At 37.9% G+C, this 25,806-nt stretch overlaps 1 protein-coding gene across 2 annotated transcripts; it reads right to left on the minus strand.

Moving 5' to 3' along the window:
* Nucleotides 1–864: 864 nt before the first annotated feature.
* LOC127547578 (zinc finger protein OZF-like) lies at nucleotides 865–17,156 on the minus strand. Of its 2 annotated transcripts, XM_051974464.1 has the most exons (6): nucleotides 16,826–17,156; nucleotides 13,811–13,901; nucleotides 8,309–8,435; nucleotides 7,780–7,875; nucleotides 2,129–2,993; nucleotides 865–1,792 (listed from the first exon to the last, which is right to left on the minus strand). In XM_051974464.1, the coding sequence occupies exons 2-6, from the start codon at nucleotides 13,841–13,843 to the stop codon at nucleotides 1,390–1,392; spliced, it is 1,524 nt and encodes a 507-aa protein (XP_051830424.1). In that variant the 5' UTR covers nucleotides 13,844–13,901; nucleotides 16,826–17,156; the 3' UTR covers nucleotides 865–1,389. The 2 variants fall into 2 exon arrangements, with proteins under 2 accessions (XP_051830424.1, XP_051830423.1); XM_051974463.1 differs by having other exon boundaries at nucleotides 865–2,993; nucleotides 16,826–17,145.
* Nucleotides 17,157–25,806: the final 8,650 nt, after the last annotated feature.

Raw genomic sequence — 25,806 nt, forward strand, 5'->3', positions numbered from 1 at the left:
TCAGATTTAACCTGTCAGCTAAGGGCATACACCAACCACATGAGGTGTTCCCTTTCTTCTGGTTAATTGTTAAGTTCCATTGGGGAACTTGTCTTTTCTACTGTTAATTATTAAAACTCCTTTCTCAACTATATGCTCCCCAACTCTATTTCATATTTACCACTCCTGATGTCTGCTGTATCTCTTCATTTTGTCTATAATCTTTTCTAAATAAACCTACCTTTTGCCAAAAAGAATGGCCATTGTTAATTCTTCACATGACTGAACCTCAGCATTTGGTGCTAAAGCCCAAACATATCATTTTAAATTAGCAATTGCTCTCCTAAATCACAACAATAAAATTCTTTATAATCACCCCCAAATAAATGGTTAGAGTATTTCAACCAATAATATTTTACAATGTTTAGCAAAAGTCATCACCTGCTTAGTATTTATAATTATAGCATTTGTAATTTATAACCAAGCAACTGAAAAGAAAATAAAAATTGACTAAGTCCACAAGTTAATCGTTGAATTAATCAGGTTCTTAAAGACCTAGAAATATTTTTATCTGTCTTTAGTTGGTAAATAAGGGCAGATAGTTAGCTTTTCTTTGTGAAGGTGATCCACATTTTCTAAGATAATGAAAAAGAATCAGGAGATACAGCCCCTTGAAGTATTTTTATTCTCCGTATTGACACTCTTAATTCCCACAAGATGATGGGAGTCCTAACCTTGTTCCATTAAGATGTCTTAATGGTATTCAGCCAGAAGTACAACAACAATTTTCATTATGTTAAATGTTCTGAGTTAGGCCTCACTCAGGCAGGTCTAGAGGCTCAAGCTTAGGATCAGAATTAAATGAAACACTAAGGTACCATAATGTTTTGCAAAAAAAAGTTTAATGAACAATATTGCTGGAATGGTCTTTAATAAAAATTCAATATTGGTTCAGTTCCCTTCCATATGGAGATACACTTGATCACTGGAAAGTTCTTCAGGTCTTGAGAACTCAATTCCTTTATGTCCAGGGCTCTTTTTGCCTTACTTCAAACTCAAATAAAAAATAAAGACCACTAACTCATATATAAGGATCCCATGAGTTGCATACTGACTTTAAAAACTGCATATTAATATTATCTATGTTTAGTTGTATTTTGATTTATTTTGTTAAATATTTCCCAATTACATTTTAAATAATCTGGTTCACCTAGGAATATCCTGATCGGGCTGCATGATTAACACTTCTGCTTTAGGTACCCAATAAACAGTTGGAGACTTTGTCCCTTGCACCAATTAAGTCTCAAGAAGAGACTTTTTTAGAAGAAAAGGTGACAGTATAAATGACTTAGATGTTGTTCACTAAATCCCCACCCAAAGTTCACATATATCTCAGTATATGGTATGTGTCTATGTTTCTCCAAGTTTAGGTACATTTATGGAAATTCTTACTAGTACCTTATGTGCTTCAAAGAGAGAATTGGTACAGAAGGTTTTCCCACATTCATTACATTTATATGGATTGTCTGTGGTAAGAATTTTTTGATGTCTGGATAGCTGTTTGTTACTTATAAAAGCTTTCCCACAATCATTACATTTATAGGGCTTCTCTCCAGTATGAATTCGTTGATGTTGAATTAGGTACATTTTAGTGCTTAGGCCTTTCCCACATTCATTACATTTATAGGGCTTCTCTCCTGTATGGATTCTTTGATGTCTTAAAAGCTTTTGATTACTAATGAAAGCTTTCCCACATTCATTACATTTAAAAGGCTTCTCTCCAGTATGAATTCTTTGATGTTCAATTATGTAGCTATTACTGCTAAAGGCTTTCCCACATTCATTACATTTATAGGGCTCTTCTCCAGTATGAATTCTTTGATGCTGAATTAAATATCTATTACTGCTGAAGATTTTCTCACATTCATTGCATTTATAAGGCTTTTCTCCAATATGGATTCTTTGATGTTGAATTAAATATCTATTACTACTAAAGGCTTTCCCACATTCATTACATTTATAAGGCTCTTGTACAGTATGAATTCTTTGATGCTCAATTATGTAGCTATTACTGCTAAAGGCTTTCCCACATTCATTACATTTGTAGGGTTTCTCTCTAGTATGGGTTTTTTGATGTTGAATTAGATACCTATTACTGCTGAAGGCTTTCCCACATTTACTACATTCAAAGGGCTTCTCACTTGTATGAATCATCTTATGTTTTTTAAGGCTGCCCTTCTCTCTGAACGCTCTTCCACAGTGGTTACATTTACAAGGTTTTTCTTCAGTATGAATTTTTTTATGTTTTCCTAAATAATGTTTATTGGGGAAGGCTTTGCCGCATATATTACATTCACAGGGCTTCTTTCCAGAATGAATTATCTTATGTATTTCAAGATGTGGCTTAGAGTTGAAGCCTTTCCCACATTCATTACATATGTAGGATTTCTTTCCATTACAAATTTTTTTATATTTTTCTCCATTATGAATTTTCTGATGTTTAAAGAGGTTCCCCTTCTGGCTGAATGATTTTCCACATTCATTACATTCAAATGGTTTCTCTCCAGTATGAATTCTTTGATGTTGAGATAAGATTTGATAACTGTTAAAAGCTTTTCCACATTCATTACATTTAAATGGCTTCTTCTGGGTATGGTTTATCTGATGTACAGTTAGGCTTTCTTTACTGTTGAAGGTTTTTCCATATTCATTACATTCAAATGATTTCCCTTCAGTATGAATTCTTTGATGTACAGGATGGTATGAATTAATACTGAAGGCTCTGCCAAATTCATTATATTTAGGGTATTTTCCTCCAGTACAATGAATAAAGTTTGAGTGGTCAGTAAAGGGTTTCTTGTCTTTATTATAAAGTTTCTCACCTACAGCAATTCCGTTATATTCATTTAAGTCTGAAAAGTATTTGAAATTGGCTTCAGGAACTTGATGTTGCGCAACTAGGATCGACTTCTGACTGCCCTTTTGTCTAACTGTATTACTTTTCTGAGGAAAATCTAGGAGAAAAAAAAAAAATCAATATCTAACATTTAACATGTAGATTCTATTTCCTTTATCAAAAAGACTATCAATCTGAAACAGGTAGAAAACAAATATTTTCAAAGTAGAAATTGAAGGCCAACTTAAGTGAAAAGAAGGAACAGGAAATTTAATAGCCCAGAACTTTATAAATAGCTGACTTATCAGAATGAAACAACAAATTAATTCTAAAAAATAGATATTGTTAAATCTGAGTTCTATCTCTGGCAAAAATTTAGTTGTTTGTGAATGGAACTGATTGGATGAAGCTTTCTCAATATTGAGCTGAGGCCTAAATCACATAATCCCTATTCCCAGAGCCAGAAGATGAGGTCTTAAACTCTGGGTCCAAGAAGGCCCCTGAAAAGTCACATCTTCTCTAAAAGGCCAAACAGGAAGTCTCAGGAAGTGACATGGCCTGTGGGAAGCAGACAACATTGGTGACCATTAGTCAAGGATGGTGATGTCCTTTTAGTGTATCCAATGAAAAGGCTCAAGTCTTTTGCTTTTTAAATCTTGGACAAGCTGGAAGCTAGGACATGAAGGGAGTTGGAATGGCTCCCAAGTGTCTGGGCCTGTCCCTACAGGGACTAAATAAATGCCTTCTCTTTGTACCTGAAAATGTCTCTGATTAGTTAATTTGGGAAAGGGGGTCTAGCACTCATCCCACACATTTGTTATCAAACAGATGGCTAGAGCATTAGAAAAGTGATTATACCTTAGATTCAGTATTGATTTAATAAAAGCAGATCATCAACTCGGATGGATTTGGCTCTTTTCAACAATGAGATGATTCAGACCAATTCCAATAGACTTGTGATGGAGAGAGCCATCTCATCCAGAAAAAGGACTATGGGAATGGAATTAAGGATCACAACACAGTATTTTCACCTTTTTTGTTATTGTTTGCTTGCTTTTTTTTTTCCTTATTTTTTTTCCTTTTTTGATCTGATTTTTCTTGTGCAGCAAGATAAATATGCAATTATGTATAGAAGAATTGCATATGTTTAACCTATAGATTGCTGGCTAAATAGGAAAGGGGTGGGAGAAAGGGAAGGAAAAAAAATTGGAACACAAAGTTTTGAATTTTGAAAATTATCTTTGCATGTATTTTGAAAATAAAAAGCTATTAAAATTTTTTAAAAGTGAAAGTTGAAAACTATCTTAGCATATATTTGGAAAAATAAAATGCTATTATAAAAAATAAAAATAAATCATACAATTGCAGATCATACAAAACAAAGTTCATTTTGATGTAATAGGACTCTCTGGTCCCCTGATCTTCCTGGGTCAGGAAACCCTGAATCTTCTAGCTTTGGCTTACCACCCACCATCCTTAATTCATCGGAGATTGCTCCTTAGTCTTGGGTCATGGAATCAACATGTACTCCTTAGTCTTAAGCCATAAAAGACTGAATAAAATTGCACTCTATCTTTCAGTCAGCTGCTATTCCAATCAGGAATACAACTCGCTGAGAATTCTCAGTGTCAAAATAAACCCTTTTTTGCCAACTTAACTTAGAGATACTGGGGCTGTGAATTCTTTCGCAAAACCTGCAACACTGAACTGGGGACCCCCAAACACTATTAGGGTATCCTTTATTAATAAGATTTATGAATAGGAATATGAGGGATGGGAAGAGCAGATATCTAGCTTCTTATAATGCCTACTGATGTGTATCTTGAAGAAAGCTTATTCTCTCCCTTTTGTTTTTTTACTGCCTTATTTATTTCCCTTGCCCTCTCTTGCCTTCCTTTTTTTCCCCCTTTGTAATCCTATTTTTTAAACTTTTTTTTATTAAAGCTATTCATTTTTAAAACATATACATGGATAATTTTTCAACACTGATCTTTGCAAAAAACTTGTGTTCCAATTTTTGTCCTGTTGCCCTCATTCCCTCTCCCAGATAGCAAGCGATCCAATATGTCAGTAGTTCTCAAACTTTTGTTTTCAGTATCTTTATCCTATTAAAAATTATTGAGGATATCTCCAAAGCGTTTTTGTTTATCTGGATTATATTTATAGACATTTACCATATTGGAAATAAAAACTATTTTTGAATTTGTAGACCCTCTAAAAGGGTTTCAGAGATCCCCAGGATTCTCTAGACCATATTTTGAGAACCACTGCAATATATATTACACATGGTAAAAATATATTAAATCCAATAAATGCATACATATTTATACAATTATCTTGCTGCAAAAGGAAAATCAGATCAAAAAGGAAAAAAAAAAAGCCTGTATTTTCTTCCTTTTTAGAAAATGCTAAAATGCTCATTCTGGGAATTTAGTTTCCCAGACTGTCTTATTACCATAGTTAAGGCAACTAGGATTTGCCCAGACTGCCCTGATTAACAACTTTAAGATACCTATAATGGGAACCCAGGTTTGCCCAGACTGCCTTTGTTAATAATCTTCTAAGCAGTTACAATATTTCCACATTTCATCCTGTTCCTGCCTTTTTCCCCCTCCTCCCCTGAGAAACCCCAAGGTTTTATTTCCCCTATAAAAAAGATGTGCTTATGATGAAGATCTTTGCTAAGTCTTTTTCAGGACTACTATCTGTCACTCTCCCCTCCATCTCTCTCCTTTCTTCCCTCCCTCTCTCCCTCTAGTGTCTTCCATTTCATGATTCTTTCTCCTTACTATATAACTAACTCTGGTTAGTCTGCTATGGATTTAACCTGCCAGTCAATGGCATAGTCAGGCCTCATGGTATATTTCTTTAAGGGATTCTTCCAAACTCTTTTCCTTGCTAATTCTATTGTTTTTCCAAATCTATTTCATATTTATCACTCCTGGTGCCTATTTTACCTCTTCATTTTATCTGTAACCTCTTCTCCTAAATAAATGTCTCTTTTGGCAAAGAGAATGGTCATTGTGAATTTGTCACATGTATTTCAAACTAGAAATTGCTACTCTGACCTCATCACTTGTGATAAAACCTTGCAAGCTGTCTTTTTGGACGAGATGAAGAAATGTGCACTGAGTTCGTGGTAATTTAAAAACCTTGTGAAAAATAATTGGGAATAAAGGATTTTGTTCATCCAGATTATATTCTCTAGTTTCATGCCTTAGGGATTCTCCTTAGCACTGTTTCATTGAACAATTCTGTCAATATTCTGGAGGGCACTGATTCATATTTTGATGATGACACAAAATTATATAAGGATATCTGTTAGATACAAACTAAAAAAAGTAAATTCTAAAATACCTTAGTAGCCTGGGGGAATGGGCCAAGACAAACTTTGAATTTTAATATAGATAAATATGAAGTCCTATATAGAGGATTCAAATATTAATAACTAGGGTATAGAAGATTTGGTTTGGCAGCAGACCATGTTAGACAGCCAGGAAGTTTGTTGTGAGGATCAAATGAGATAATGCACTTTTCAAGTCTTAAAGTGCCATATAAATATAACATTATTTCAGAGAGGCATAATATAATAGTGATAAGAAAATTCCCAACTATCTGAACTTCTGCTGGTGTTCTTCCTCGGATAAAAACCAAGCAGCTAAGCTGGGGGAGAAAAAGGGAAAGGGAGGGGAAGTACTAGACTAATGTGCAAAGTCACTCACTTTTTCAGCCAGTCTGAGTGACCCCAAATTTTAAAACCTTACTTAGACTTTGGGGAATACATAATCAATCTGCAGGAGATGGTGGTCCGGAAAGTAACCCTAGGCATATGCATTAATTCCAGGTTCCTAAAGTTCTGTAAAGAGGTAGAAGTGAGGCAGCTTTGATCTCAACTTCTCACTGAAAATGTACACCAATGAGGATTATCTTAACCGAATATGGATTGTCTTACCCTCTATTTTAAGATTTATAAATAAAAAGCAGTATGCACACAGTTTGAATCTAGCAGCAGCACCCAATTGCAAGCTACTTTGGTATGTTAAATAAAATAAATAAAAATTAACAAATAAATAAAAATAAATAAACATTTTCTGAGTTTGTCTTATTAATCAGGACAAGGCCCAAACCAAGATTTCTTTTAACTCTGAATTGCAGAAAATCTAGCTCTGAGTCCCTGGGATTTTTAACCAAGGGATCATGGAAAAGTCTGACTCTCATCATGTCTCACTCATATTCTTCATCTATAAATTGGTGATGATATTATTTTCACTACCCACCTTACATGTTGGAAATGCACTTTGTAAATCACAAAGTGTTTTAAGTATATAAGCTAATGGTAGTAGCTTCTAGGTGAGAAACCATCAATTATAGAATAGTAGGAATAGATGGCAGATTGTAGGATTTCAAGGAAGAAAAGGAACCAGGGGAAATGAAGGAAGAGAATATAGATATTATTTTTGTGAAGTTTAGAAGGGATTGGAGATGAAATAGAAGACAGGAAAAACAAGTAACAAGGACAAGCAAAGGTTTTGTTTTTTGAAATATGAGTCAGACTTTTCCATATCTGAAAGCAGAAGGAAAAAAGTCTTAGAAAAGGAAAACTGAAAAATAATGACAAGAAAAGATCTACTACAGGTAGAAGAATGAGCATTAGAAAAAAAATACAACACCTATTTCTCTGAGGCTGAAGGGAAATGTGAGGTCAAGACATTGAGGACAGTGATTCTTCAGGGAAAAGATGAGGAAGAAGCTCCAGAGGGATGGTCAGAAATGTCTCCCTGGAGTGGGGCCCTTTAAGGACAAGTGCCTCCCAACATTTCAAGGTAAAGCTCCTTGCAGATGAACAGGGTGAGAATGATACCTGCCATGCTCTAACATGACACTGCCTCACAGGGTGCACTCACCTGGGGAAGGGCTTCTTGAAGATGCTCTCTGCAACAGTCTTAGTCCTTCTCTTTGTTCCAAGTGAAAGAGGACATCTCGTTTGGAAAGTGGAAGCCCTGCTCATGAAAAAAATAAGTGAAAAACGACTGAGAATGGAAAGGTAGCTCAGAATTCAATCTTCCATTCTCTCTTTGAGGAAGAAAAAGCATGTTAGGAAGGACCTCTGTCTTGTATTCTGTGGAGAAATGACAGGATTTGAAATAGATTGAAAGAAAATGATTTCATTTTAACACACTTTCTACTTTTGAAGACAGAAACTTTCATGTTTTAAAGTATTTATAGTAGGCCTTTAGTAATTTAGTGAAACAGGAAACAGAAACTATATCAAAGGATTTAGGAATCTTTCTACATTATGGCACTGATGTGACTATGCTTTCGCATGAAGTTAAAACTCAGTGAAGCATTTTAGTTATCTCATAAACTGTAAAAAGTGAGAATGTCAAGAAACCCCAATGGCCAGATGATTCAGGAGAGAAAAGCTGTTCTTACTCAGGAAGATAAAATTCTCATAGTTCTCCAGCATCACTTCCCTGTACATGTCCTTCTGAGCCGGCTCCAGCAGCCCCCACTCCTCCCGGGTGAAGTTCACGGCCACGTCTTGAAATGTCAGTATTGTCTGAAATATCAAAAAATATTCCTTCTCACACAAGGGCCATTTCTCATATGAAACATGAATGAATAAGAAAGCATTTGTTATGGGGTCATTATTTACCAAGCACCATGGGAAGAGTTGGGAATACAAAACCAAAAGCAAAGACAATCCCTCCCCTCAAGAAGCTTATGTTCTAATAGCAGAGGAGAGATGGTCACAGAGGTTTGGAGAGTTACAGGAATGGTAGTGAAGGCATAGGGGAATAGGTTGGTAGATCCATTCCACCAGCAATGTCAGAAAGGATTTTATTATAGTCTAGGAACTAGCAAGGAGGCAGAGAAGGAAAAGGCCTTGCTACAAGGCCTCTAGCAAAAGATCTAGAAGCCACTTAGAAAGGAATTCAAGTTTGGCAGATGAGAGCTTAGTGCCTGAGAATCGTGTATTCAGAAGCCTCATTCACTTTGGTTGTCTTTATGAAAGAGTTAACATCCACTAAGACTACTCAAGAGTTAGTGCCTACTAAGTAAGGGACTGCTCAGAGGCTGGGATCTAAAAAAAGACTGAAGCCCCCTTCCCTGCAATCCAGGATCCCAGTTTCCCAAAACTAAAAAGCTGAAGGCTACATGAAGGAGCTCAGAACTCGCTCTGACAAAGAAAGCAGTTGAAGATCTCTCAAGATCGGGAAGGCAATGGGGCAGCCTAGAACTCACACCCATTAAAGTTTGTAGCTCTTACTCTTCACCAACACTTTTGTCCCTTAATTAAAATGGAATGGACGGAGGAACCCAGAAGCTTGAAGTTTCAGAAAGAGCCAGTGATGAAAGCTTATTCTTCCTGTTCTAGATAAGCTCTCACTACTTCCCTTAGGGAAGTCTTTTGGCTTCTTCATCAAGAAATGTCCATATTCTCCCAGGAAACCTCTAGCAGGTACTTCCCAGCCCAGAAGCATCCAGAGGCACCTCTGTAAACAGGTGATCAAAAAATCTAAGTATAAGAAGCTGGACAGCCACCAAAGATTCAGAGTGTCCAGCTGGAACTATGTCCCTGCAGGGCCAGCCCAGGTTGACTTTGTACAGGTTTGGAGCCTGGGAGGCAGGACCAAGGACAACAGCTGATGAAATGTTCAGCTGGACCACAGATCCGTTTCTGCTTCCCTTGGCAACCAAACAGAATCTGAAGGCAGGAACCTGCATTCCATACCAACATACTGTCCAATAGCCCCCAAATCAAAAGCTCTATCTCCTGTCCTCTGAAACATTCAGTCAGGACCCACCCAGGTCAGGCAAAGACACACCTCTGATCCTTCACCACCCACTGTCCTGACCCTCAGCTCCATTCCCAACCCTAAGCAAGAGTCTAATTCCTTGCTGGCTCTCTCCCTTACCAGCTCAGTCACTTTAGATAAGTCAATATCAGTTGGGGTGGAGGTGGGAGGCTATCTCCCTTGCCTTCCCTCTCAAATTAAAACCTTCTGTGCAATGTTCCCTCTGATCTCTTACCCCCTCCTATTTATGAAGTCTGATAATATTACTTTAAAAAAGGAGAAGAAGAAGATGTCCACAGGGAGAAGTGACATACAGCTGGAGCCTGGCTGGGATTCAAGAGACTGAAGCAGACGCTAATGGGGAGAGTGGAGTCTCTAGGAAGTAGGAGTTAAGTCCTCCAGAACAAAATTTCTGCTCTCAAGAAGCTGTAGTGCCAGCTACAAGGGCTTTCTTTCAATGTTATGATTTGTCTATCGTGTTCATACCTATGTATTACAAGAAGATAATTATTCTCAAGGGTTTGGAGCACTCCATGTCAGGGATTTCTTGAGGATCTACTTACCATTCTCCTCCCTTTATACTCAGTATATTGTAAACAATTTTATTACTCAAGATCAACATTATAAATCATTTCTTGATTTATGCTTGAACTCAAATTAGAAATATCATTTACACCTCAAAATCACACTTCTTTCTGGAGACATCAACCACTCTGTATTATTGATCACCCCATTTGGAGCATATTATTCAGAAGCAGGGCACAAATGGAAAATTAAAATACAAATGTTTTTCCCTGATGCTTAATATGAAAATACTCTCTCTCAAGTTACTGCTTCCTTCATTCCAAATACATCCTCTTCCTTTTCAGCATGCTAACCTTCAAGTGACCACATGAGTTTTATTATCATCACAAAGCTGAAGATTCCCATAATTTATAGATTCAGACCAGGTCTCTTCTCCTCAGCTCCAGGCTTGAAATATCAACTGCTAATTGGACAGTTCAAATAGAACAGCATGCCCTTTATGCAAGTCAAACTCAGCACATTCAAAATAGAATTTATTATTATTTTCCCCAAATTGAACCCTTTTCTACATTTGTTGGTTTCTATTTAAAGTACCAAAGAGAGATCACTGGGCCTAGAGTCAAAAAGACATGGATTTAAATATAGCCTCAAACACTTGACTAGCTCTGGACAAATTACTCCACTCTGCCTACCTCAGTTTTCTCTGTAAAATGGGACATATGGAATACCAATGACCATAGGGAATATTTGTGGGTTTATTCTATGACTACATTAACATCAGTAATCAGATAAATGGATAGACTGAACCTGTGATTTCAATATAATAGGGAAATGCCCTCTATCAATGTAAGGTACTATTTTCTCTACATTTAAATTTCAGAACTGCCTAGAGTACTGAGGAGTTGAAGGGTCACATGGCCAATTTCTGTTATATTTGGGACTTGAATCTGAGTCTATCCAATTCCAGAGCTGGTTCCCTGTAAATGAGAGCTGATGAAGTTCCTTTTCTCTTTCCTAATGTCTATGACATAAAATCCTGCCAGAGGAAAAGCAAGCATGGGCTCAGCTCAAGAGGCCAGAAGATAACAGCAGATCACTACCAATAAAGCCCCAAGATGGAAAGAAGACCATAGCAGTGCCCAACTAGTAATAAACTGAACTTTATGACTGAGGAAGGGAAGCCTTCCAGGGCTCTGGAGAGGTGAAAGCTGGCAGTAAGCATTTAAGTAATTAAGATCAAGACCAAACAAGGCCTGACTACCTCATATACAAATGTGAGGGAAAAAATGTGACCCTGGCACAGAGACCTAAATCAGATGTTAAAATTGGAGAAATAATAAAACAGAAAAAGACACTGAAAGTCATGAAGAACTATTATGAATCAAGAGATGCCCCAAAGAAAAGCTCAGAAAAAGAAAGTAACTATGACAATGTCAGAGTCCTGGGGGGAAATGAGAGAGAGAGAGAGAGAGAGAGAGAGAGAGAAACGGAGAGACAGAGAGGGAGAGAGGGAAAGAGAGAGAGAGAGAGAGAGAGAGAGAGAGAGAGAGAGAGAGAGAGAGAGAGAGAGAGATCTCATTTTTTTTAAATTAGAAGGAAAATAAATAGCTTAGAACAGGAGTAAAACTGTATCCATATAGCAGACTCCTTGAAATCAAAATAGAATAAATAGAACTCAATGATTCCATGAGACAGTAAGAAATGTTAAAAGACAATCAAAATATTAAAGTAATGCAAGAAAATATAAGGGACCAGCAGTAATTATTATAAAAAAGACAAAATCTTAGAATACAACATACCAAAAGACAAAAATTTTAATTTTTGCCTTACAAACTTTTGCTTACAATAAAAAATAATTCACACTATAAGACTGAATCTAATATTACAGGGAAAATTAATGTTTATTGAATAAAGGAATTTCAAACACTGAAACATGAAAAGATCAAAACTGAATAGAAACTCTGAATTACAAACATAGGAGTCAAGAGACACACAGAAAACTAATAACATATGCATCATTAGAAGGAGCTTAGTGATGAAGAAAGATTTTCATTCTATTCTAACACGAGAAGAGATAAATTGTTATACCATAGTTTCCCTGAATTGTTCTGCCTCAGTTTCTTGAATTGTTCTACCTCAGTCCCCTTTGTTGCAATCTCCCTTCCTGACCACTAGGACTGATATAAATTAGGGCTGGGGGGCCTTAAACTTCAGATATTTAATCTCAGATGAGGGGTGAGGGAGGAAGAATATCTCCTATCTCAGACTGAGTGACTCCTAGCCCTCCTAATTTATCAGAATTTATGATCGTTCCTTACCTCCAACTTGTCAGAATCAAATTTAGATTCTGTTCCTGGAAATTCCCACTTATCAATCCTCACCCCGACCCTGCTTTTTTCCCCCCACCACTGGAGACCTATAAGAATCCCTGGAATTTTTCACTCACTGCTGGATGCTTTGAGACAAGAGTCCAATTCGACCACTGGGGGTAACATGGATCCTGTTTTGCCCCAGCCCAATCTCTCCCTCTAAATAAAATATTAAAAACTCCCTCATCTCTATCTTGCCTCAGTTTCTTCAGCATTACAAAGTGACTTACAGGCCTGCTAAAGGTGACAGAAGTTCAGTAAGACAAAAGAAGATTAGGATGATTTGTTCTGTATTGATGGTCTCATAATAGGAAATAAAAGGGAATGAAAAAAAAATACAATAATGACAAAACAAGAGACAAAACAAGCTATCCAAAAGTGATAGCTCTTGTTGTATGTATTACAGTATATAAGGAGGAGGAGGAAGACATCAAAAGGACTTCATTCTTATCTGAACCAGTCAAAGGAAGGTTGAACACACATTCACAGCCTTTGAATTAGTAATATGTTAAATTCAAAAGGAACTAGGCAATCAAGGAGTTGCTGGCTGGAGTATTTTCTGAGAGCTCTTTCCCTCCTTAATTTGGCAAGTGCTTTACATCTATTAAACTTTTATAGGAAACAGTGACAGTTCATGTTGTTTTCCTTTCCTTTATCCATGACTCATTTTTAGCATCTATAAAGTAAAACACATTCAATGACAAAAAAATTTGTTGAATGAATAATTTAATTAATGATCTGTCCCCAAGATATCACTGAAACTTTTCATATTAGTGCTAATAATACCAGCTTCAATAATCTTTTCTACAGTGATTAAGGAAGTCTCTTTTTAAAAGGCTTTTCAAGTGACTGGTTAAGGTGAAAGAGCACAGAATAGTCCAGCTCTTTCACAAAATGTTCAATCAAGGTGCAAAAAAACCAAAAACAACAAACAAACAAAAAACATCAGAAGGAACAATGACAAAGAAAACCAGAGAAATATCAATAATTTCCTTGATTTTGTTGGGGCCTACACAAGACTGCCAGGAGCCTGTGTCAGCTCTAAGCAAAAATAACCATAAGGAAAGAAACCACAGAATCATGCAAGCAGCAGGAGCTGAACCCTGGAACAGAAAGATCTCTGGATACAACTTAGCATAGTAGATATAGTAAGGGAAGTCAAGGGAAATAAAACTCTTCACACTTCCAGGCATAAGATGGCATTTCAAGAGAAAGAGGAGATTAGGGTTAGTATCACTCACCTGGTAACCGGAGGGCAGCTGCCCAGTAGCCATCCTTCACTTTGAATTCTCTCTTCCTGGCCAACACCAAAGTATTCACAGACCAGAACAACTAGTGGAGAAAGAAAGTAAATGGGGATCAAAGCTCCTTGACTCACCAAGATGGTAATACTGATGTAAATCAAGTTCATTGTTTCATTACAGAAAAAATCAAACTCACATAGGAAGTCTTATTTTTTTTTTTTTAAAGAAACAAAGTGAATAGCTATGAATTTTTATTCCTAAACCATTGACTCTTTCCTTCTCCTAATGGATTTTAGGAGACTCAGCTGAAATAAAATACTAATTTCCCCCTATAGTCTTCATAATACTTAATAGTCAACTCAAGCTGTTAATAACTGGATCATCCCTGAATTTAATTAAGAAACAAATTTCCATATTTTTATATTTTTTACAGATAAGTAACAAAACCTTGACAGAAACAAAGAAGATGGGTAGTAAGATGCTTAAGTTCACTGGAAAGAACTTGAACCAAGAGGCAGAATTTTCCTAAAAAACTTTGATGCTCATAGAACACACAAATCAGCAAATCAATGAAATGCGACTCCTTAAAAGTTGTAGAGACTGGGCAACTTGTTCACTTGCAGACTAGTTCCAGAAACCAGCAGGTGCTCAGGGAAGGCTATTTACTGCCTTCAGGAGACTCCCTGATAAGCCAGAAGGCACTTACCTCAGTGAACTCTGAAAGTGGATAGTAGAAAAATGTTCCAGGAACAGAAGTTTGGTGAGAAGTCAGGGCGAACTCTAATCCAACAATCAATCCAAAGAGAGGGAGCAGATTGAACCCAGAGTCAGTACCTTCACCTTCTAAAATATCAGCTACAAAGGCTGTACCTAAGGTACCTACACGTCTTGCAGAGCACAGTAACACTGCTAGTCAAATTGGACCCTCCTGAGTTCTAGTAGTGTTATGCCACAGTTCTCTTTAACTGTCCTGACTCAGTTTCCCTGCACTAGTTTCCTTTGTCTCAGTTTCCTTAACTGTTCTCTCTCAATCCCTTAAATTGTAACTCCGCCTCTGGGCCATTAAGACTGAGGATTATTTGCTCTAAGATTATAAATTGTTAGCAAGATAAACAAGAGAGTAGACCTCCTGACTCTTTTCTGTCCTCAAGAATTTACAATATCCCTCTAAAATATTCCAAGATACCTCACTGATATCTTTATTTCTGTGTATTCAGACATCCTGTCTCTGGGTTTTTAGGATTTGTGGCCTCCCCCATCCTGACAGAAGTTTTCCCTCACTTCTTACTCCTTCCTTCGTTTAGAGAAAAGGTATTTAAGAAGTTGGGGTTCCCCAATTCATTGCTGGAGGCTGGAGGCTGGTTGCTGGACGCTGGATTCTTTGAGATGACAGTCTCCTCCAGCCCTGGGACCAGCATGGATTCCTTGGTCCCAGTATATCTCTATCTCTGTCTGACTGGATAATCTGAGACGAGAGAACTGTCCAGTCAATCTTACTCTCCCATTAATAAAATATTAAAAACTCTCTAATCTCCTGCCTCAGTTTCCCCAGCATTACAGTAGAAAGAGTATCATCAGCTAATTTAGGTATAGGAGAACAAATAAGTCATCAGGTTGAAAAGGGATGGAGACATGGAAAGAAGAAGGAGAAAGGAAGGGAAGGATAAACAGGAGGGAAGAGATGAAGGAAAAGGGAAGCAAATAAGGGAGGGAAAGAGGGAGGAAAGAAAGAAGGGGAAGAAGGAAGGAAGGAAAAAAGAAACAAGCATTTATTAAGTACTTACTGTATGCACTTTGTTAAATGCTTTACCAATATTTTATATGATCCTCACCCTATCCCTGGGAGATAATTATTATTACCATCCCCATTTATAGGTGAGAAAATCAAGGAAGACAGCAGTTCAATGACTCGTCCAGAGTCACACAGCTAAAAGGTGTATGAGGTTGGATTTGAAATCAGGTCTTCCTGAGGTGCAAGCACTATCTTTAAACTGAATGATGCCCTCCCTCCAAAACTATCTCATTGACTATGCATTGATTAGTATTCTCTTCATATGTATTCTGTAGATACTTCTTATACACATACACCCTTCTCCCCTTTTAAATGCAAACTCTTAAAGAGTAGGGATTATTTTGTGCTTTTGTATCCCCAACGGCCAGCACCGTTCCTGCCGCCCAGCGGGCAGTTAACAACATGTTTGATTGATTACAGAAATTTCCATAACTATCTCGCACGAAGTCAGGCTCACGGGTTCACCATAATGCAGCATTAGGGTAGGATTACACTGGGAAACGGAGATGAGACAAAAGAGATGAGAGATGAAAGATCCGACAAGAAACAAGTTGGACTCGGGTCTCTCGGGCCTCCAGCTTCCTCATTTTTCTCAGCCGAGGAGGTTGAGTGAGCGATAGGCCAAGAGTCGGGACAATTGAGGTGGGGGCGGGGCTGGACCCCAAGAGCAGGGTAAGGAGCAAACGACATCCCCTCCCAGTCCCCAGCTCCCTCGCGCAGATTTTCAGGCCCCGCCCCCTGCCCTGCCCCAGCCTCTTAGGCGGCAATCGGCCTCCTCTTGAACCCCGCCCCCTGGAGATTTCCAGGCCCCGCCTCCTAGTTTGACCCTGCCTTCTAGCAACTATGTGCCTCCTCCTGAGTCCCGCCCCCTGGAGATTTCCAGACCCTGCCTCCCACAGCTGTTTCCTACCCCCACCTCAGGCTGCCCCCCAGAGATTTCCAGACCTCCCGCCCCCTTCCCCCCCCGCCACACCTACACCTTTACTCAGGCAGGACTGGTTCTCTCACTCGGTACCTCCCACCTTCTCAGGCTGTCAGCTCCTCCTAGCCCCGCCTTTCCGTGGCTAGGGGTTGGGGGAGTGGCATGGAGGCCGCCATTTGGGGCTGCGTTTGACAGAGGAGGAAACTGAGGCCTGAAGAGGCCAAGGCCTAGCTCAGGGACCGGCGGCTAGGAAGAGATCAGCCTGTCAACCATTCGCGTTTCCGTCCCGTTCACTCACCAGCTCCCCCAAAATTAAAAAACAACAAAAAGTACAGCTCCAACTCCAATCCGAGGATGGTCACTGGGTCCGCTCGCATAAACACCGAACTACAACTCCCAGAATTCATAGGAAACACAAATGGGGCGGGCCAGAAGAGCCAGGAGCCGGGCTAATGTTCCTTTGAAGACATGGACTCTGGGAAACGGAGTCTAGCTTGGTTTATAATCAAAACAACAGCAATAAATCCCCCATTCCCAAGGATTCTGGGAGATGGAGTCCGAAAGCCACCCATTCCTTTTCAAGTGTGGAAAATATGGAGAAAAACCTAAGAGGAATGAAGATATTCATGGAAAAAGTGACATTTTTTTAAGACACGAATTGGGAAAATAGTCGATAGAAAGCTACTGATGCTGTAGAAAAACCTAGTTCAAATCCTAAACTCAGACACTAGGTAGGTGATAGCTAGTGATGCTAAAGATCTGTGTTCAAATCTTACCTCAGACGCAAAGTACATGACCCTGGACAAGTCACTTTACCACTGTCTGTCTCGGTTTTCTCATCTGTAAAATGGATCCCTATTTCCTTCCCAAGGTTGCTATGAGGATCAAATAAAATATGAATGTAAGGGCTTAGCACAACGCCAGAGGTGCAACTGGTGCTTAATAAATCCTTATTCCCTTCCATTCTTCCTTATACCTAGTTGAACAAATCATGACCTATGGATGCAATGTGATATTTTTGCTTTGTGAGAAATTAGGAAAGGGCTAGATCCCAAGAAACCAAAAAATGAATGAACTGACTCAGAGGGAAGGGAGCAGAACCAAGAGAAGACTTTTATCTGAGCAGCAGGTTGTAAAAGAAAACGGCCAATGAAATGCTTAAGAGCAGTGATGAATGTTTTGGCCCATCTTTAATCAAAGAGGCTCATGAGGAAACAAGTTCTTCTTTTCTGGGGAGAGAACTGTGGACCAGACAAAGGCTTAGAATGAGACCTTCAGAAGGAATTCGTGATCAAAGAAGAACTAGAATATATTATGGAATACAAAATGGATAATTTTGATTATATTAAATTAAAAAGGTTTTGTACAAACAAAACCAATACAAACAAGATTAGAAAGGAAGCAGAAAACTGGGTAGGGGGAATTACATTCAAGGGTTCTCATTTCTAAAATATGTAGAGATTTTTGACTCAAATTTACAAGAATACAAGCTATCCAATGATCAAAGGATATGATCAGTTTTCAAATGAAGAAATTAAATGCTCTAAATTACTATTGACCAGTGAAATGCAAATTAAGACAACTCTGAGATACCACTAAACAACTTTAGACTGGCTAAGATGACAGGAAAAAATAATGATGAATGTTGGAGGGGATGGGGGAAAACTAGAAACTAATATATTGTTGGAGGAGTTGTGAACCGACCCAACCATTCTGGAGTGTAATTTGGAACTATGCCCAAAGGGATATCAAACTGTGCATACCCTTTGATCCAGCAATGTCTCTACTAAATGGGAAAAGGGGCCCACATGTGCAGAAATGTTTGTAGCAGTCTTTTTGTAGGGGCAAGGAACTAGAAACTAAGTGACTACCTATCGGTTAGAGAACGATTGAATAAGTTTTAGTATATGAATGCTATGGAATATTATTGTTCTATAAGAAATGATCATCAGGATGATTTCAGAGAGGCCTGGGAGAGATTTACATGAACTGATGCTGAGTGAAATGAGCAAAACATGGAGATCATTGTACATGGCAACAGCAAGATTATACGATGATCAATTCTTATGGATGTGGCTCTTCTCAACAATGGGATGATTCAGACCAGTTCCAATGATCTTATGATGAAGAAAGCCAGAGAGAGGATTTGTGGGGATTGAATGTGAAACACAACATAGTATTTTCACTTTTTTGTTGTTTGCTTGCATTTTTTTTCTCATATTTTTTTCTTTTTGATTTGGTTTTTCTTGTGTGGCACGATATTGTGGAAATAAGTATAGTAGAATTGCACATGTTTAACATATATTGGATTACTTGCTGTCTAAGGGAAGGGATGGGGGAAGGAAGGGAAAAATTTGGAACACAAACATTTGCAGGGGTAGATGTTGAAACTTGTCTATGCATGTGTTTTTAAACTAAAAGGCTTTATATATTTTAAAAAAAAAAAAAGCAAGAAAGAAATGAGACCTTCATTTTCAGGTGACCACATGTGACACAGGGAAGAGTTTTTATTTGTTATAGACGTACATAGCCAAGATGGTAAGGCTTTCAGGACTTGACTCAACATTGGCCAACTCTTTGTTACTCTTTGCCCTTCAGCTGCTCCACTAGGGTGACAATAGCTAAGAGACTATGCATTTTGATGGATGCTAGGTGAGTAGTGAGGGCATGATAGTGATACACTAGAAAAAAGATAAAATGAATGTCGGTGGGTCATTAAAGAAAGACACAGAAAATTAAAATGGTATTATAATTGCCCTTGTTAAATTTCAAATATTCAAAGAATGGCAAATAGACAAAATATCAGATCCATACCTCTCCTATAAAAGACCATGCTCTTAGCAGTGACTCAGTGTCTGAGTGGCCCAGTGAGAACTAAGCTGACCCTGTACCAACACCCTCTGTTACCTTATACAATTTGGAGATTAAGCCAGAGACGTCAACTTCCTGAGGATATCTCATAATAAAAGAATACCTTCAACCCCAGTTCATTTACTGATGCACAAAATCAGCGTGTTTTATGCACTCTGGACAACTTGTTTAGAGTCCGTTCCCAATAAAAGGTCCCATGTTCTCCTTTGTTAAACAAGTTCATTAGGAACTTGCCCACCTTATGGCATCATAATAAAACCTTGTCCTTGACCTGGAGATGATTTGAATCTGTGAATTCATTCCTGATGATACCCCATCTTTGTGACTTGTACCTCATCATGACTTGTTGGATCTCATCACAAAGGACACAACAAGTTGTACATAGTGGAGATTCAGATTCAGAGTTCCTATTCCTTGTGGAACAGGATGCATCCCATCAGTAGGTGATGTCTTTACTTGGAAGATGCCTTGGAGCAGAGAGACAGGTCATTAGGGAGCTGGACTTTTTGGAGAATTATGATAACAATACTTTGGAGACTCTGGACATATGGACATTCCGTAACTTTTTCTGGTTGGGAAGATATTTTTTCTATTGACTACACAGCCAAACAGTCAACATTTCAAAATGGCTTCTTCACTATTCTTTATTCTATTTTCAGCTGTATTCCACTGATATGAAGTGTCCAGTGAAAGGCCATGTTTTAAAGGAGAAAAGCTAATCACACATAACAGGCTTACCAGATATTTGTTAAGATTATTTGAATACATATTTTTTTTAAATAATAGCTTTTTATTTTTCCAAATACATGCAAATAGTTTTCAACATTCACCTTTGCAAAATCTTGTATCCCAAATTTTTCTCCCTTTCTTCCTTTCTCCTCCCCTCCCCTAGAGAGCAAGAAATCCATATGGGTTAAACATGTGCAATATGAAAAATATTTTTTTTAATTCTCTACAGTGACAATTGCTTACTAAAGATTAGACAGTATGAAGGCTTTTTTATATGCCTTATAGTCAAAAGATTTTTCTTTGCAATATTAAATCTCATTATCCTCAAGATTTTTATCGTGTTTTAAAGTATGCCCACACATTTTACCCACAAAGCCATTTAGTCTTTGCTTTCCTTATGAAAGCTGAGGTGCAATATGTTTTAATTTCTCATGAGACTTTGATATATTTATAGGGTTCTCTCCAACACTTTCAAAAATTCCTTAAGGTTTCCAAACAATATGAAAATTTCCCCCATATGAATTACACTCTAGTGAACTTGGTTTTTCTCAAGTAGGAATTTTCTTGTGTGTCTTAAAAGTTTTCTAAAAAAAAAATCTTTCCCACATTCATTAATCATAGGGCTTCTACCCTATTTGAGTTCCATATCTTTTTAACTGAGAAACTATGCAGTTTTTTTTCTCAAATTACTACTTTCTAAAGGTCTTTGTGTTCCTTGAATTTTATTATGTGTTTGGTTTCTCTTGAAGGGATTATTAGCAAAGTATGAAACTGGTACAACATGCAGGGGATTAAGTGATGGAGTTTTTGATGTCAGCTAATTTTTGAGGATCTATTTACCATCTCCCTTACTTTTCATTGGACTCTATAATAGACATAATTTTATTTTATTGCTTGAGGTCAACCTAATAAATCATTTCTTTTGCTGAGCCCCAAGCAGAACATGCATTTCATCTAATAAGAGACATCATGTTGATAACTTTTAATTAATGGTGGCCTCATTTGGGGAAGTATTATTTAAAGGTGGGCCATGAATGGAATACTAGTCAACAAATTATAATCTCTTCTCTCTACAACGAACGTTAACCTCTCTCTTTCTCTAAACTCTATTTCTTTTATTTCCAGGTAGACAATGTAAGAAATGCATTTACCTTCTTAGTACAAAAGAATTGCGAGGTGGAGGTATTATCATTATTGGCTCAGATAATGAGAGAGGAATTAAGGAATCCTCGTTTCTTTTTTTAAATTAATAATAGCTTTTTATTTTTCAAAATAAATGCAAAGATAGTTTTCAACATTCATCCTTGCAAAACCTTGTGCTCCAAATTTTTCTCCTTCCCTCCCCATTTCTCCCCTTCCCTTAACAGAAAGTAATCCAATATAGATTAAACATGTGCAATTCTTCTATACATATTTCCACATTTATCATGCTGCACAAGAAAAATCAGATCAAAAAGGAGAAAAAAGAAAAAACAAACTAGCAAACAAGAACAACAATAAAGGTAAAAATATTATGTTGTAATTCACATTCAGTTGCCATAATCCTCTCCATCTCAAGGGCTCTCTCCATCTCAAGACTATTGGAACCACCCTGAATCACCTCATTGTTGAAAAGAGCCAAATCCATCAGAGCTGATCATCACATAATATTATTGTTGCTGTGAACAATGATCTCCTGATTCTACTCACTTCACTCAGCATCGGTTCATGTAAGTCTCTCTAGGCCTCTCTGAAATCATCCTGCTGGTCATTTCTTACAGAACAATAATAAGGAATCCTCATTTCTAGTATAGTGACCAACCCTTTTTTGTTGGTGAGAATTAGAATCAAAATAGGATTTTTCCCTTGTTGATTATTTCACCTTATATATGATGAATTTCCATGAAAGCAGCTAAAGAAGTTATGGGATACTGTTTTTGGCAGAGAGAACGACAGAAGAGAAGTGAAGAGTTAAAGTATTATGTGTTATGCTATGGTAGAGGGTCATTATCATTTAGGACTGTGGTCAATTTTTCTAACTCCTCATCAACTTGTTTTTTTTTCCTCTGGGTTTTTTGCCATATTATGTCTTTGCCAAACAAGGGTCAGAGTATAGCACAGTTCTCCTGGCGAGCAGAGGGCACAGGGTAGGGCCTGGGTCTGAATTATTATTTATTAGCCATTCACCATTCCCATTACTATAACAATCTCCCACTACCTGTTTCTCTTCCTATCTTCATATTAGGGGTGCCCTACCCCCCCATATTAATTATGTAGGTATAGACTATGCTCAATCCCCATCTCCCCTCCTCTGCCAATATCTACTTCACCCCCACATACTCCTTCAATCGTGCTCTCTGGAATTATGATTCCATAGTGAACATATTTTTCTTCATTCTGGACCTTTGTCATGCTCTATTTGCCTTCCCTGATACTTGGGTCTCCCCAACAACTGTGCATGTCTGACCATCCCCTCCAGTCTACATGAACTCACTCCCCAACACACTGGTCCTAGAGACCCCGAGAACCCTCCTCACTCTCCCCTGCCACTTCTGCCATGCTCAATAATCTCTCCTTCCTCTGAAGTTCAATCTGTTAAATCCCATCCAAATCATGATACCTGAGGGATACCAGCTCTCCCTTTTCGAGGAATGAAAATGAGCACTTGTTCATCGTCCTCCTTTCTTCTCCAGCTCCTGTCTTTATAGCAGAGAACGTCAATATTTAAATTGATTTTCCCTCAAGTTCCCCATCTCCCACTTCCTTAATCTCCTAAATTGCCATGACGTATTTCTTCACTTACCTGAGTTAAATGCAGGGATCATTACCCTTTGGTCCTCAACATTACCCATAAATATCACATGACCTTAATAAAAAATCCTGACATAATCTAATATTTCATCTCTCTCTATGTCCTTCCTCAATGTATTCTTTACCCTAGCCCTCACTGCTAATTCCTCCACCCCTCAGCACTTTCTCAAGCTCTTACTCTGCTCTGAATTTTTTCCCCTGAGGCAGTTAGAGTTAAATGACTTGTCCAGGGTCACACAGCCAGGAAGTGCTAAGTGTCTGAGGCCAGATTTGAACTCAGGTCCTCCTGACTTCAGGGCTGATGCTCTATCCCCTGCACCACCTCGCTGTCCCCTCTGCTCTGAGTTTACTTTTCTCCCCCCCCAAACTCAGCTCTTTGGACACAGTTCAGCTCCATACTATTCTCTCCTCCCAAGCTCTTGTCCTGCCAGGGTTCCTCTGTGGCCAAAACTCAGCCCTGGATTAGTCCTACCACCTGTAAAAAGATAAAAAATTAATATTACCTCTGGTTTTCACTATTGATTTTATGCTGTATTGATTTTATAATTTTGCTCAGGATTCAGTTTTCCCTCTTTTGAAAGGCAATGTTGTTATCACTTTTACAGTTAGCCCTGGGACATCTGTTTGATGCCTGTGATGTGCAACCAGTTTAACTTTAGTGCCATCCCTCAAAAGACATGGCATCTGCCTTTCCTATTCTTGTGGATTTAGGGAAGATTTGCTGTCCTCCACGCTAGCAGTGTGGCAGGTGGTACTGATCCCCAGACAAAGATTGCAAGAGGCACATGAGTCCCACAAAACAATTAACATTCCCTAATTGTCAGAAATAGTCATGATTAATGACACCCAAATGCCAACCCATTTTTCTTAGTAGAGCCAATTGTAATGTTCTCAAATTATCCAGATGTCCCTCCCTGCATGTCAATATAGAAGGTCCCTGCTTCTCAGTGAAGTCACTGGTCTTATTGAAGTGGCTGGCTTAGTCCACTTTCTTAATAGTCAAATGCATCACTGTTAATAAACTGACTTTGGTCAGAATTATGTACCTCAGTTTACCTTTATTGCATTTATTACACACCCATCTTCTCTCTTCTTCATATGTTTCCAACTGGAGAACGATACAAATCTGCTGACTGAATACTTTATAAATTAATATTACCAAGATTTAACTGGATCCTCACTATAGCAAGGCAATATTTTTATTGCTTCCTGATTAATTCCCACAAAAGCTATTCCAATAATTTTCTTCTTTCCTCTCGCTCCACTCCATACTCTCTTAGCTGAGGATCGTCTCTTACTTTACTGAGAAAACAAAGACCTTCCAAAGTGATCTTTTTCCTTTCTCTTCATTTCTCTCCCCTTTCTTCCCATCTCTGACAATGAGATGACTTTTTGCCAACACCAACCCCTTTACCTATGGCTTAATCCCATCCCCAGCATATTAATCATTACTACCCCAATATAAAATCTCTTCCTATCTACTGGTTTTTTCCTTATTGTTTTCAAATATGGCTAATGCACTTAAAAGAAATATAAATTAAAATAACTCTGATTTATCGAACACCAAGAAAATTAGTGTAATAGTAGATTGAATCCATTCTCCTGGGAATAAATAAAACATATTTTTCATCCTGATATCTTTATAAAGTGAGAACACTGAATCAATCAGTAAATTGAAGGAATTAAACTAGATTCAGAAAAAAAGTGTTCACTCAGTTTGGAAAGAGTGGACATAGATGAGTACAAAGAAACATAATGGAATTGGTTGAAAAGGTGATAACATCTGTGGGATTTAGATAGAAATAATTATTTAGTTTAGAATTTGGGAGGTCAGTATTGAGTCAGGCTAGCCGTAAAGTACTTTTAGATATGTCCTTTAGAGAAAATTACTTAGATGGGCAACCTCTACTAGATATTGACCTTTTGCATTTCAAAATTTCTAATGATTTGGATTTCTCATTAACTGTATTCCTAGATCTAGAATTCCTAGAATAGTAGAAGATGATACACTGAAGAAAACCTGGACAATCCCAAAGAAAGGCAGAGTCAAAATTCTACAAAGACCCCAACAAAAAGCTACCTAATATCTAAAGAACGCTTCACATGAAGGAAGGGGAAAAAGGCTTTCTAGAAATCAGGAATCCTTTTACCAGATGCACTCCATTTTTTTTTCTAGATTACAAACATGTTAGCATTTTCCCTCTTAGATTATCTCCAATATTCTGTAAATATCTCGTTTGTACATGAATAGCCCCAAGTGACTATTATGGTGATAATAGACATGTCCAATAGCAATGGAGAACTGAAGAAGAAGAGATATCCAGTATAGAGAACCATGGCAGAAAGAACAACAGTGGAGGACCTTAGTTCAGTAGAGAAAGCAGCTTGCCCAGTGACATCCACAGAATTCACTGACAATTCCATTAGATTGGAGGCATTAGCTGTTCCAGAAACATTTACTTTGGTTTCATGTATTCCCAGTTTAAATATTACCTTAAGCACGTTTATAAGCTGTGTGATATTGGGTAAATCACTTAACTCATATTTGCTTCAGTTTCCTCAATTATAAAATGGGGTAATAGTAGCATCTACATCAAAGGGTCGTTGTGAGCATCAAGTGAGGTCATTTTGTCAGGTCCTCAGCACAGTGCCTGGCATGTACTAGGTGCTAGATAAATATTTATTCCATCCCTTCCCCTTCCAGATATGCTCCTGGTCATCTGTTTTCCCTATTTGTATCCCTCCTCCATCTACAGTAATGTAGAATATGTGAAAAATATACTCTTATGTACATGGCAGAAATGGTTTTTTTAAAACTATTTTTCTTGCTGTTCTGTTTACTTAACTGACTTCTGCTTTGAACTAATGGCAAAAGTAACATTGGGGTGG

Source organism: Antechinus flavipes, chromosome 2 (genome assembly GCF_016432865.1).
Source record: "Antechinus flavipes isolate AdamAnt ecotype Samford, QLD, Australia chromosome 2, AdamAnt_v2, whole genome shotgun sequence".
Lineage (NCBI taxonomy): Eukaryota > Metazoa > Chordata > Mammalia > Dasyuromorphia > Dasyuridae > Antechinus > Antechinus flavipes.